The sequence below is a fragment of the Ixodes scapularis genome, unplaced genomic scaffold, assembly GCF_016920785.2.
Source record: "Ixodes scapularis isolate PalLabHiFi unplaced genomic scaffold, ASM1692078v2 PGA_scaffold1__304_contigs__length_218370807, whole genome shotgun sequence".
NCBI classification, from domain to species: domain Eukaryota; kingdom Metazoa; phylum Arthropoda; class Arachnida; order Ixodida; family Ixodidae; genus Ixodes; species Ixodes scapularis.
Window position 1 is genome coordinate 157543815 of NW_024609846.1, and position 12908 is coordinate 157556722.

At 45.8% G+C, this 12908-nt stretch overlaps 1 protein-coding gene across 3 annotated transcripts in view; it reads right to left on the reverse strand.

The window, feature by feature from the left end:
* The window catches only part of LOC8030981 (T-box protein 2-like), a 154460-nt gene that overhangs the window by 54986 nt on the left and 86566 nt on the right, over nucleotides 1–12908 (reverse strand). For 2 of the 3 annotated variants that reach the window (XM_040220593.3, XM_040220596.3), the window contains exons 2-3: nucleotides 10949–11216; nucleotides 4860–5030 (exon numbers count right to left, since the gene is read on the reverse strand). In XM_040220593.3, the coding sequence (XP_040076527.2) occupies nucleotides 4860–5030; nucleotides 10949–11216 (439 nt within the window). The remainder of the gene's footprint in view (nucleotides 1–4859; nucleotides 5031–10948; nucleotides 11217–12908) is intronic. The other variant, XM_040220595.3, reaches the window with a different exon arrangement.

Below are 12908 nucleotides of genomic sequence, written 5' to 3' on the forward strand. Positions count from 1 at the left end.
TAGGCGTGGTGCAGCAGAAAAAATCCTGGAGAAACTATTCGATTTCCGATTCGAAAATATTCGGTCAAAACCACTATTCGCTTCGAACTCGAAAACTACTATTCGCCCATGCATAGAAAACCACATCAAAACGTACATTGTCCTATCAGAACTACTATTCGTAGATCCCTGCTTCATGTCTGCGTAACTTTAAAAAAATTCCTTCGCTTTCTCGCGTATATTGTGCATTGTGATCGGATCTACCATTTTCATTAGTTTTCCGCCCTGCGTGAATATGACAAAGTTCCTATGCCCTTTGATTTATGTCTGGTGAGTTCTCGGGACTCAATTATTTTGTTATTTCATAAATAAAATATTGCACTTAAAAAAGGAACTATACGTATTTTCCAGCTTACATTTCTTTATTTTTTTTTTAATTTTTGCCTTAGTTTAAATATTTGTAGTCATATATGCTTATTTCGGCTTATTTATTTAGTATATTCTCGTTTATATTCTCTTAGTAAATTTCTGGCCCTCGAGAGCGCAACAGAGTCCCAATCCGACCCTCTAGCCAAAGGTTTTGAGATCCCTGGTTGAGCGTGCGCGTCGTTTGAAGCCTGAGGATTATGGTGGGCCCTTCGTGCCCATTGCGAGGCAGTAAACGCGAAGCATTTCTGGAAAGAGTGCGGACACTCTCTCATCGGGCACGTATCACCACGATTCTTTATTATTCCCGGATTACCTGGCACCGGTATTACAACTTAAAAACTTTGCCAATGAAGTCTGACCCCAATATGACTTCTTCAACCGCGGCATTTACTATTCTTACACGCACGCATAAGGATAACTATACTCCTTGAAACGTGTTCAACTGCTCGTGCTCATTTTTCTTTCCAAGCCCGACGACTACGAAGTTCGCCGAATGGCTGATAAACTAATATGACAAAGCTGTCGTTGTTTGCCCGTCAAGAAGCGTGTTCTTGGCGCGGATATCAAACTATATATGGCTCTCTTTGTATAGCTTGTCTTCCTCAGTGCTTGGTGTTTACCCGGAACAAGGGGACTATTGTTGCGTCATCCGCATCGATCGAGCGCAAAACCGGAACTCGTGTTCAATGAGATGTGCTTCGCAGATTGCACACGTTTCCCGGCCGAATGCCGACGCGCAGTTCGGCGACGTCAGCCGAACGCTGCGTCGGAGACACAATCGACTAATTTCGGTGCTGGCTGTCCTCGTGAGTTTAGTTCCCAACATAGCCGCTAGGGGCGCAGCGGGTGGATCTCTTTCCGAAAGAAGCAGGGCGAACTCGGCGAAGTATATTATACACACCTCCCCTGCAGCGTATGTACCTCCTTAAAGGTTTGACGCTTCCCCAAGTGTTGTTCGGAGGGACGGTGCGACCCGAGCCGCGGAGTTGATAAAGTGGTCCCGCCCGATTCCGAAAACGTGCCCGGCATACACGCGGGGGTCCTTAGTTCGGCACCGGCGCCAATGGGTGCAGATTATAAGCGTCGACGCGCGACAGGGCTCGCGGTGCATCCGAGTGGCGCGACGTGTTGTTCGGCCGTGTAGCTCGCTCCGGCAGCGGCGTGAAGTCGACAAAGAATCCCCTGGAAACAAGTCGGCGGTCGGTCATCTCTCGGTGACCAAGCGCGCCTGAAGAGCCCGGCCGACCCGCGGCTCTACTCCGTTTCACCTGTATACGATGAACCGCTCGCTGTTTACGAGCCACTGCGGCCAATCCAGTGCCGCGTGTGAATGTTACGTGATTTTCGGGAGAGACGCGGCGACGCGTGGGGAGCACAGTCACGTGATTTGCTCGGAGTGCTGGATTGGTGGGAATGGCACGTAGCATCCTCTTCTGTCCATCGTAAGGTGGAACGGAGTATTGCTGGCTCCAATTTAGGCCTACATCCGATAGGCGGCAGCCGCGGAGTCTGTTCTCTCGCGGGCTGCTCGCCGCAATCTGTGGCGGAAACAAGCAGTCGGTGTAATTGCAAGCACTCTTGTCTGGGTGGCTTCTCCGAGTGCAGTTGAGTTTGGAGCAGGGTGTAAGATAGGCAGGTGGGGAAACGGCCCATAGAAGCCTGCCGCAGCGCCGTGATCGGATTGTGTACTCGTCTGCTTGCCCCCGATTTGCGACAGATGGCGCTGCGGCGAGAGGAAAAAAATCGGATTCGGATTTGCATGGAAATTTATGCGAGAGTGCGCAAAATAAACCGAGAGCACGACAGTCCTTCATTGAAAATCCACGAGAAATAATCTTCGACAGTTTAGTTGGTCGCCACCGGTCGCCTACCCGGAGTGAGAGTTCGCGGTGTTCCACATAGACGGCGCCACAGAAAAAAGAGAAAACCGAGGGGTACACAATCAGGTCGCTCATTCGGCGCTCGTTTCCCCACCTGTCTATCTTACACCCTGGTTTGGAGCATGGGAGCTCAGCCCTAACTGTCACGGCTCCGTCTTTTTTTTTTCTTCTTTTTTTTTTTAATATTGTTATAGGTACAAAAATTTTGTTCACTTCCTGCGTTAGTATGTTTCGAAAGCTATTTTCTCACTTGAAATCTAACAGGTATACACTAATGCTAGTTTTTCTCAAGCATACATCGTTAAGCGTACTGGCAATTTAAAAAAGAAATTGCTGGTGTCTGTCAAGATTGCGTTGCTTGATACTAGTCTCCGGTGCCGCGTTGACCATCTTGAGTAACGTCAAGACGATGTTTAATTTATTAAAAGAAATATAAACTCGAATATTCAAAAGTAGCGTCGCTAACGCACTTCTTTCTTTTTTCGGGTGTCCGTAAAAGATTATTTGTTAGATTTATTCCGACAAAATTGTTTCATTCGTAGATAAATTAATATTGAGATAATTAGCGATTAATTATTGCTAGGGCCCCGTGTTTTCGAATAAATCCGAAAAACTCCGAAAGACACCCACCGATAAGGTTTTGGTCAATTCGGATGTATCCGATAAACTCCGAAATTTGATGTGCCAATGCCCCCCCCCCCCCCTTTCCCCCCCTCCCCCCCTTCCAATAAATGAAATAAATACGGTATTTTATAATTAAGATTGATCAGTCCACAGCGTCAATGGTCTCGGGAAAATGCGACCACAGTTATCTTTCAAATCTCCGTTCATTGACAAAAGGGGTCTCACCGATCATCTCGTCAAGGTTCAGAACGACATGTCATTGTGCATTCGGGTCACGACAAAAGCCCCTGTGTTGGTTTCCAGTTTGGGCCATACTATTTGTGTTTTAAGAGGAAGAGAGGTTGTGCTTTTGTAACGGCTAAAGCTATGGATCACAAAGATTGCATAAAATTGGAAGAGGGGCAGTTGAAACTTTCCTATTCCACCCGTTACCCCTCCACCTCGTGCGGCCGCGGGGGTAGCATGAGATAGGAGGGGATTACATAATATGGTGCTGCCAGCGACTACCTCCACGAGTTTATTTTTAAGATATCGACGTTTATCCGAGCCACAGATGTGTGCAACTTTTACCGTGGAACAAATGAGTATTGACAATGGCAATGGCACCAACACCAAACCCAGCTGAAGAAATATTTGATATAAGCGCGTTTTATTTTTCCTTATCTAGCATACGTATACACCCGGATATTATTTTTTTTTCATAAGAAACACTGCGAAATTAAGCTCTGAATATAGGAGAGTTTGGAATCAAACACAAATAAACTTCTATAAACTCCGAATTTACGGTGAAAAAAAAACTCCGAAAACACGGAATCCTAATTATTGCTATGGGTTTCCCGTTTTTTCTGAAGATATTAACTTTACAAAATGATCATTTTGCATCGCGTATTCAATTATATAACAAAAAAGTTAAAAGAACAAGTGCTGTTTATATTTTTTTATTCAAAATGATAAAAAATACAATGTATTTTTCGGCAAAAATTATTTATTTTCAATTATTTTTACGGGAGGCGCATACGTACCTTTTCACATGTATTTGGTCTGCCCCCCTGACGTCAACTCTCTGATCATAAATTAATAAAGTGATTTGATGCGATTAAGCGACAGGTATGGGGGAATAATTTTTTCCAATATCTTTAATGTGTGTGTGTATGTATATAGGTTTGGTTTCGTGAACAAGTAAACCTCATCTAAAAATTCTTCTTCTCTTTCGTTCATTCAAAGTGGAAAATACGTGTTGCGAAGGTGCACGTGTGTTAAGATTATCTAGAGATATTGTGCTATAGTCAGAGCAAAATAAATATCTTCATGGGTAAAACTTTAGCAGTGAAACTGTAGCAATTTATAGCGATAGGTTTAGCGGCATATTTTCATTATAATGGTAAGTCGAAGCAAAAATTGAGTTACCGTTATAATGCCACCACTCCTGGCTGCTGTCCCGGCCAAAAAGAATCGCGCTTGACGAATTTCGCCTTTGGTGAATGCACAAGGCGCGGTTTTTCCCCCATTTCGGAATGCTCGGGGAAACTAGCGCATCAGGGCAAGACACAGCCAAATCCGCATACGGTTTGCCGTCGCACCACGACTCATTTTTTTTCTCTTTTTTCTGTCTGAACAGATTTTCAGCCAGGTCATTCGCCGAACTCTCTTCGCAGATTCTAGCAATTGGCACACCCCGATTGTTTGCGGGGAAGGTAGCACGCACTTGCAATCTAGTAGGACCAAGGGAGACACGACCGATTTTTAAGCCTCTTGCCATGGCGGAGGACCTGCTCCGCAGCAGCGCATCCGGTCCTCCGCTGTCGCAAGAGGCTCAAAAACCGGTTTTGTCTCTCTTGGTCCTACTCGGTTGCAAGTGTGTGAACGGCGCTTTAGAGTGCAGTATATGTCATTAAAACATCCACGCATCTCTCTCGTCGTGATCTTACAGGGACGGCCCGAGCTCACCTTCTCGTTTTGGTAGGCGGTGACGGCGATGAACTCCGTCTCCTTGAAGACGTACGTCCTGAAGGTGCTGTAGGGAAGCTTGAGGATGTCGTTGGCGCGCACCAGGTGGAACCGGGGCTGGTACTTGTGCATCGAGTTCAGGATCGTCTGCCAGTGGGACAAGAAGAAGCCCTGCAGATTTATTCAGCCTGCCAAATAGCCTCGCCAACCGGCGCGGTACGACGTGCGGAAAGGCCGCCGAGGGTTTAAACTTTATGATTTAATGAGCTCGACAATTTTATTACTGCGGTGATCTAGGAAAACGTAAGACCTTGATATAAAGTGGTTCTATAATCGTATAAAAGTGCACTTTCAGAGTTGAGCGCCGTGACAAAAGCAAGACAGAAAATTAGCCGATACATTGTTTTATTGACCGCTCTTGTTTTTAGTGCATTTTGTACCGGCTTATATACTACCATTTGTTTTTGATTCTTCCCTTCCTTTTGTAATGCCTCCGGGCCGATGAAGTAATGAAATAAATAAATTACTTAACAAAAAATATTGAGAATCTAAGCTTGCGAAATTGAAACCCGGATACTTCATTGGAAATATTTACACTACATTCCTCATTTGTTTTGTTGAACGAATCATATGAGACTCACAAATACGCCACAACTAGAAAAGTCTTGCAAAAAAGAAAATAGAAACTGGTACATACTAAACAGCCTATCGGCGTCCAGTATTTGCTCTTAAAATTGCCGACAAACACTCGGAACATATACCCTCTCTTCCGCCAAAAGTTAACATCCAAAAATGGTCAAAATGCCTCGTCTACTTGCAGCCCTTTCTATTTCGGCTATGTTGCGGTACCGGGCCGGTGAGAAGGACGTTTTTATCAAGAATTCCTGATCTTGATCCTCACAAGAAAAAGTTCTTCCAGCCCCACAGTACATAGTCGAATAATTACAGAGGGTTCAAAACAAAGAAGTGATTGCGTTGGCTTTGCAGTAGTTGCCCACGGGGGTAACGGTACGTCGGAAGCTTTTTTTGCGGTCAGAAAATCACGCACAAAACAAGTAGCAAGATAAAGGGTTTTAAGCTATGTCTACAAAATCAAATTTGTTCTGCAGTGTCACACTTGATCTAAAAATTGAAAATTTTTGTCTGTAATTACAAGTTTTGTTTATAGGTGAGCCAAACGCTGCCGTTGAAGAGGAGAGCTCGGCGATATATGGGTCTGAAAATATGTATACACACTAAAATAAATAATGTGCACGCTGTCATCAAACATAACGCTTCCCCGTGCTCAGACAGAGTCACAAAAAAAAAAAAAAAAAGAACTGGCTTTCTTTTTTTTTTTTTTTTTTAGTTTAGACTCGTAATTGGCCACGACAATCACCGAGCTTCTTGCTTAAATTGCAGCGATTGTCTTTTGTCTTTCCAAAGTGTGCTGCGGAAAAGTCCAGATTCCAGATTTCTTAAACTAATGTAACAACAATCTACAGGGTTTTTTTTCGCGTTTTTTTTCGCGAGCCAAATAAACTTGTCATTATTGCGCCAGTTGCAGTCTACCAAGCAACCAATATCACTAATCGCTAAACGCCAGAGATAAGCTTTAAGGCGGAGTCACAATGCTCATACGTCATACAAACGTCACGGTGTTTGCTGAAGACACGTATGCAATAATATGAACTTTCTTTAGCAAACCGTTACCGTGTTTCGCGTACCGCGCTTTACTGGAGCCCTTGAAGCATTGGCTTTTAAGCGCGCGCTCCCCGCACGGTCACGGTATCGCTCCGGACGCGCGCTTAAAAGCGTGCCTCAAAGGCTCCAGCACAGTGCGGCACGCGGAACACGGTAACGGTTTGCTAAAAAGTTCCTAATGATCTGCGCTACGCCTCAAGCATGTTCAAAGCGCATGCTTGCTCGCACACGTCTACTATGCTTGTATGACCAATGTCGAGGGTCATAAAAGAAACAAAAATTCCGAGTACACCTAAGCACGTCCTATGAGTTGTGATTTCGAAAGCATGAATGTGGTTCTTCCGCTCCCTTAGTTCGTCTGCGGCGTTCTTTCGTGGCCGGCCACGTTTCGCTACTGCCGAGGTTGCGGCCGACGGCCGAGCGCGCCCTCTCGTGAAGTGGCCGCGCCGCGCTGAGCACGGCCGTGCAGCCACTCCGGAGTCTGCCCGTGCTCGGCGGCCGGTCTGCTGCGCCGTCCTTGAGAGGGCTCCTCTGGTGGCGTTCCTTGGAACTACGCCACGCGAGAGCCAATGCGAGCCTCGTTCCTTGAAACTATGACGCGCGCCAGCCAATAGGAGCCTATCTATGAACTCGCTGCCACTGACGACAGGTTTCGCTCCATTGGGACAGGGGAGGTTAGGTGCCGTTCGGTGCGTCTTCAAAAGCTGATAACACCGGTTTCCTCCATAAGACAGTTAATGCTTTCTCATAAAAAAAAAAACACCTCAAGTATTGTCCGCAGTCTGTATTTGTAATGACGTATGACCAGCGTAACTACGACTTTAAGCTCGGTGACCATCGAATTGGCACAAAAACGCGATTAGAACAAACAATAAAAAAAAGACAACACGTTGTGGTCACCGGTGGTGGGCAGCAACTTCTCCGAGTCCACAAATTATTACGTTAGCGTCGCACAAATGATCGAGCCACAGCGAGCGGACGCAGCTGCCGACACTCGCGGTCGGCTGCTCAAATACGAAGCTGCAGCGGTGTGGCCCCCTCTCTAATGAATTCCGCTTTTGACGACCGACGCCGGTGGTTTCGTTATTAATGGTCCGCTGCCACGATGTCTGTCTCCCCCCCAATCCCGGGACCGCACCAATTGCATCCTCGCGGAATGAACGGAGCTGGACTGGCCACACAAATGTAATCGCCCTAATGATTTTCGTTTCCCTTTATTTTTTTATTTTTACCATAGAAACTTACGCGTTCCTTTGACAGCGGCTGCGCAATGATGAGTGGTGCCTTTGCGCGTAAAAAAACCTTTCTCTATTCTCATAAAAAAAAAAAAATTGCCGTCTCAGCGTTAATATTTATCACTTTTAAAAGTATGTCGCATCTACTATTCCGAAAAGCACTCGGAAGAGCCAATACACTCTTTCCAAAAGCCCACCAAGCAACACTAGCGGTCGCCATTTGTTGGGAACGCGAAGCGTGTGATTGGATACGAAGTCTCGCCGAACGCCGACGTAATACACGTTTTTCACGCGAGATGTGCCGAGTTCAAGAGCGAGGCTGACGTAACCCTCTGGGGTCCTTTATACGTTGACGGAGTATACGGGCTCGAAAAATGGCGGGCTCGATTTGCAAAGCAGCTAGTAAACTGCGCGCCTTTTTGAGAAAAAAACTAAGAGTTTTATTGCTGCAATTTCTGGATGGGACTAAGGTATGACGAGACTAAAAATATGTACAGACCTAAAAAAAAAAAGCTGCGCTGACACTGGACATGAAAACGTCATACCTAATGTCGCAGCGCATGGCTACTTTCTTTTAATGTCTAAACGTGTTTGTATCCTCTTAATTCGCCAATCTCCTTCGACAGAATGTTGCTCAATTGACGCTAACCAGTGGCGTGACGTCAAAAAGTTGAATTGGTGTCGCTAGCAGCTCAAGAAACGCAGGCTATATAAGCAAAGAACGAACATACGTCAACCCGCGAACCAATCAGGTCGGTGAAGCGAAGCACGTGACAGCGGAGTGCACTCCGGAGGTATACGTTGTTGTCACGTGATTGTCCGCAACGCGCGACGAAAGAGCCGAAGTGCGTAACAATTCCGTATAGCAAACGCTGTTGAAGCACAGTACACACATTAATGGTCAAGATATTGTATAAAATGTTCCGATTAGCGTTGTAGGCGCACTGTGAGGCAGTATAATATTTTTTAAAGAAAATCCTATACGGTTTAGCGCCCTTACCATGCCACCCTCCCAAAGTGACTGTCAGTTCTCTTTCCTGTACAGCACGGAAGCTGCCAGTCACTTCCAACAACGGAGAGATTGCAGCGAATAATGAAGTTCAGAATGCAAAAGTGGATCCTTTTCAAGAGTGCGAGTCATGAAGTGGCTGCAGCGGCCATGATTCGAATTCGCCGTTGTTTGGGCAGCTGCTCTGACGAACACGTTTAAAGGACACGAGGGATGCGTGAGCACTCGGCGGGGATTCGGATCCAGTCGCACGCTTAGTTGATGCCATAGCGATGGCGGCCACATATATGTTGCTCCATGGAGTTTTGAAAAGGGTGTGTATTACGTATGAAAAAGGCGGTTTCCGCGTGGACAATGAGCACGCGAACGATCATCGTTCATGCGCACATCGCATCTTTCAGGTTCATATGTATTCTGACTTTGCCATTCCTTCGGATCCATTCGCTGTTTGTAGCGATTAGCTGGCTCTTGTTTCTGTGTTCTGCAGGAAAGTAAACACACAGCCGTTTTCTTTTTAGAATGAAGAATGTAAACGTTTTGTACCGCGTGTACACTAACTATTCAATCTCACTTTGGACGGTCCGCTAAAATCGGTGTACTAAAGGCCCACGTAGAACTTGCGGTTTTCTGCAGGGAAGATAATCATTTTATCTCTCTTCTCTTCTAAACTGCGAGGAGAGCTAAGGTAGGACGAGGTAAAAAGTGGAGAGGATACAGGAAAGGAGGAGGCAGGCAAAAGGGGAAAGCGCGAGGTGTAAGTCGGCCTTTAACGCATCGCGCTGGGATTTACTGTAGAGGTGCCCGTAGGTGGTGCATTTTTCATTTAAGAGTATGAATACATGAAACCTCTGGAGTCAAAAGATAGAAAATGAAAACTGGGTTTGTCAATGAAAAAATTATCGCGAAACCTTTTGTCTCAAAATCATAAAAAAAAACAAAAAACGTTCTGGGCTATTCTGGCGTGTATTACGACTAAACAAACGGGGAAATGGAAAGAGAATACAATTGGCTTACCTATTCCTCACTTTTTTTGGCCCCAAAGAGCGACACACTTACACGAAATATTATTTAAATGTACAAACCAAATATTAAAAAAAATATTTCTGATTTGCTTAAGTGTGCCAATCTTCCCACAATTTTAGTAAAAGCATCCACCACCTTCGGTCATTTTTGAATGCTAGCGCGATTCATTAAGAACTCGATTTATGCGGACCATCCATACTGGGATCGAAGCATTAGTGTACACGCTTATATTGGTTCGGCGACCCCCACTGAGGCTTATTTCTCATTAGAGTTGGTTTATTTACTTGGCTAAGGGGCCATCAGCCTACGCATTCCTATTGGATAAGCATCACCGTATTTTGATAGGATCTGTAATAGCTTCCTTTTTATTTACCAATCTACGGTGTGTGATTTTATTGGCCTGAGCCCAAGACTGCCGCTTCAGTGTATTTCTCACCCAGCCTGGCGTTAACCACCGATCGCAACACACCATGATGCGTTCATTCCGCGGCGCAACGCGAAAAAATGCGAGAGGCCGGTGACCGAAGCTAAGTGGAACAGGATTACAAGGAGCGTTGAGGTTTCAGTATATTAGATACAACTTACTTTCTGGATTAGTTTTATTGTTAGTTTAGGGTGTTCCTTTCGTGGTTTTCGTTTCCGGTCACTATTAATCCCACTATGTTAAACGATTACCAACTCGCCGAGTTCAACACTCTGATGAAGTTTATGAATTTTTCGTTAGACCATTAAGCAAATAGAGTTTTTTTTTTATTTTCTAGAGATTATGTAATTAATTTTAGTCAACGACAAAATCAAAGCAACATTTCATAATTTTTTTTTATCTTTATTTATAGAGCAGTTATTTATTGCTCACAGCCATGAAAAAAAAAAAAAACTCGCATTAGCAACTTATATTTAGCAACTACGGTCGTACCCTGAAGTTAAAGTATAAAACATAAGCATAAAGTAAGAACACCGTCCCCAATAATCATATCATTGTGACTAAAATTTGATTATACTTAATTAAGTAACGCATACTGATAAGTTAATCAGTTCCTCACTCTTGGTGCTGAGTGGTCGAGTACTCAACGCAGCGGCATGATTAACACATGCAGATATGTAGGTGGTGAAGGGGCTGTGAAGAAGCATTTACTCACAAAGCCATGCTTGTCGGATATGTTGTTGGTGAGCTTGAGCTTGTGGAAGGACACCACTTTCTGCATCCACTGCTCTCCGGTCGACGGCGAGTCCGGGTGGATGTACATGCGCTTGGGCATCTCGGGATCCGCCTTGCCCGCCACCACCCAGCGGCGGTTCTGGAACTTGTAGCGGCAGTCGTCGGCCGCTACGATGTCCATCAGCATGATGTACTTGGCCTTCTTGTCCAGACCCGTCACCCTGACCTTGTACGCAGGAAACATCCGTCTGCAGAGGAACCGGAGGCTCAGCTTAGGAACCAGGAATCTCTCGAGACATTTAATTGATCTTCGATACGATGCGGACAAGTTTCTTGTACATTTATTCAATATACTTAAATTGAGATGAATCTAGTTCTTGGCAAGGTTGTATGATGCTACACTGCATGGCAACCCGTGGCCAGGCACGTAGCCAGGATTTTGTTTCGGGGGGGGGGGGGGGCCGCTCATGACAAAATGCTGACTGAGGGGGAGGGGAAGAGAAGGTCCCAGCAAAATAAAAGATTTCGGGGGGAGGGGGGGGGGGGGGAGGGAGGACCCTATGGGCCCTCCCCCTGGCTACGTGCCTGGTCGTGGCTATAACCGGTCGCCACCACGTGTGGACGTAAGTACGTAAAGTGGCTATTAGAAGAGTCAACTTTAGGATAAAGTATAAGAACTGCATGGTAACGATGAAATAAATGTTGAGACTTAAAAAGCACAATCGTTGATTATGCTATTGAGAGAACGAGTTTCGGAATCTGGGGGAGGGGGGGGGGGGGGGGGGGAGTAGCAGCTGGGGGTTCAACTAATTTGACAGACAGACTACAATAATCCATAATAGTTTATTGTTGCAAAAAAAAGTTAGAGAGCTTATGGATTCTGCCAAGAGCTCAAACGTTTTGCTGGCAGCCGCTTGAACATTCAGTGAAGAAGGCATACACAGCCGAATGATACAGAATTCCAGAACTCGGCAAAGAGAAAGGAGGGCTTTGTTTCTTACTACCAAATTCCGAACATTTCGCGCATAACAGAGCTGAACCAGAGATGAATTCTAGTCGGTAATACGAACAAAATAATGTTCGGTACCTTCTCGTTTGTTCCAACCTATAACATCCGGATGATCAGTTATACGCGCATAAGCCGTGTTTCTGGCGTCGTTTCGTCATTTAATCCCCGTACACTTTTCGTGCTGTAATCTTCCAACTTAATCCTGGCATCAATTCTCATAAAGCCGCCGTCCACTTCTTCCAGCCGTTCGTTCGTGAGGTGCCAAAGCCAAGCATGACGTCGTTACCAGTATATATACAGCCGGATCGGGAGTACGAGGGTCAGTCACGTGAAACCTGCAGCTTGCCTCCCGTCCTGTACCTCCCGTCTCCAGTAGACACTAGATGTCACCGACAACTAAAGAAGCTCAGGGCGGGGCTTATGTGCATCTCTCTTGCTTCGCCATTCGTTCTGCGTCGTTCTTATTGGTTATAATGCAGCAATCTCATTGACTGAAGAGCGAAAATGAGCCCTGCCCTAAGTTTCTTAAGCTGTCGGGGAGTACAGGTATTCTACGGTGTTGCATTTGAGTAGAAAGAGGGGCTGGGGGGGGGGGGGGGGGGGTATAGCGCCAAATACGTATAGGATTTATTCTGGTGACGCTTGAGTGCGTCTGCGCGTTCAGATCCCGTTGCCCGCGTGTGCCCCGATTGTCGTCGTTATGCACTGCGCTATTTAAACCGAGACCAGACATAACATCTACGTCAAAAGGCGCGTTCACACTGGCAAATCGCAGCCGTCGCGCGGCAACCTTTGCGACAGTTGCAAGTCAGAAAAGCAACCGGTTCGGAGCAGTCGTTTCCAGACAGATTTTTGCGAACGGTTACCGAGTCGCGTGGCGGCTGAACGAATCAGCGGCGCCTCGGAACTGACGTGAAGTGCGCCTGGCATT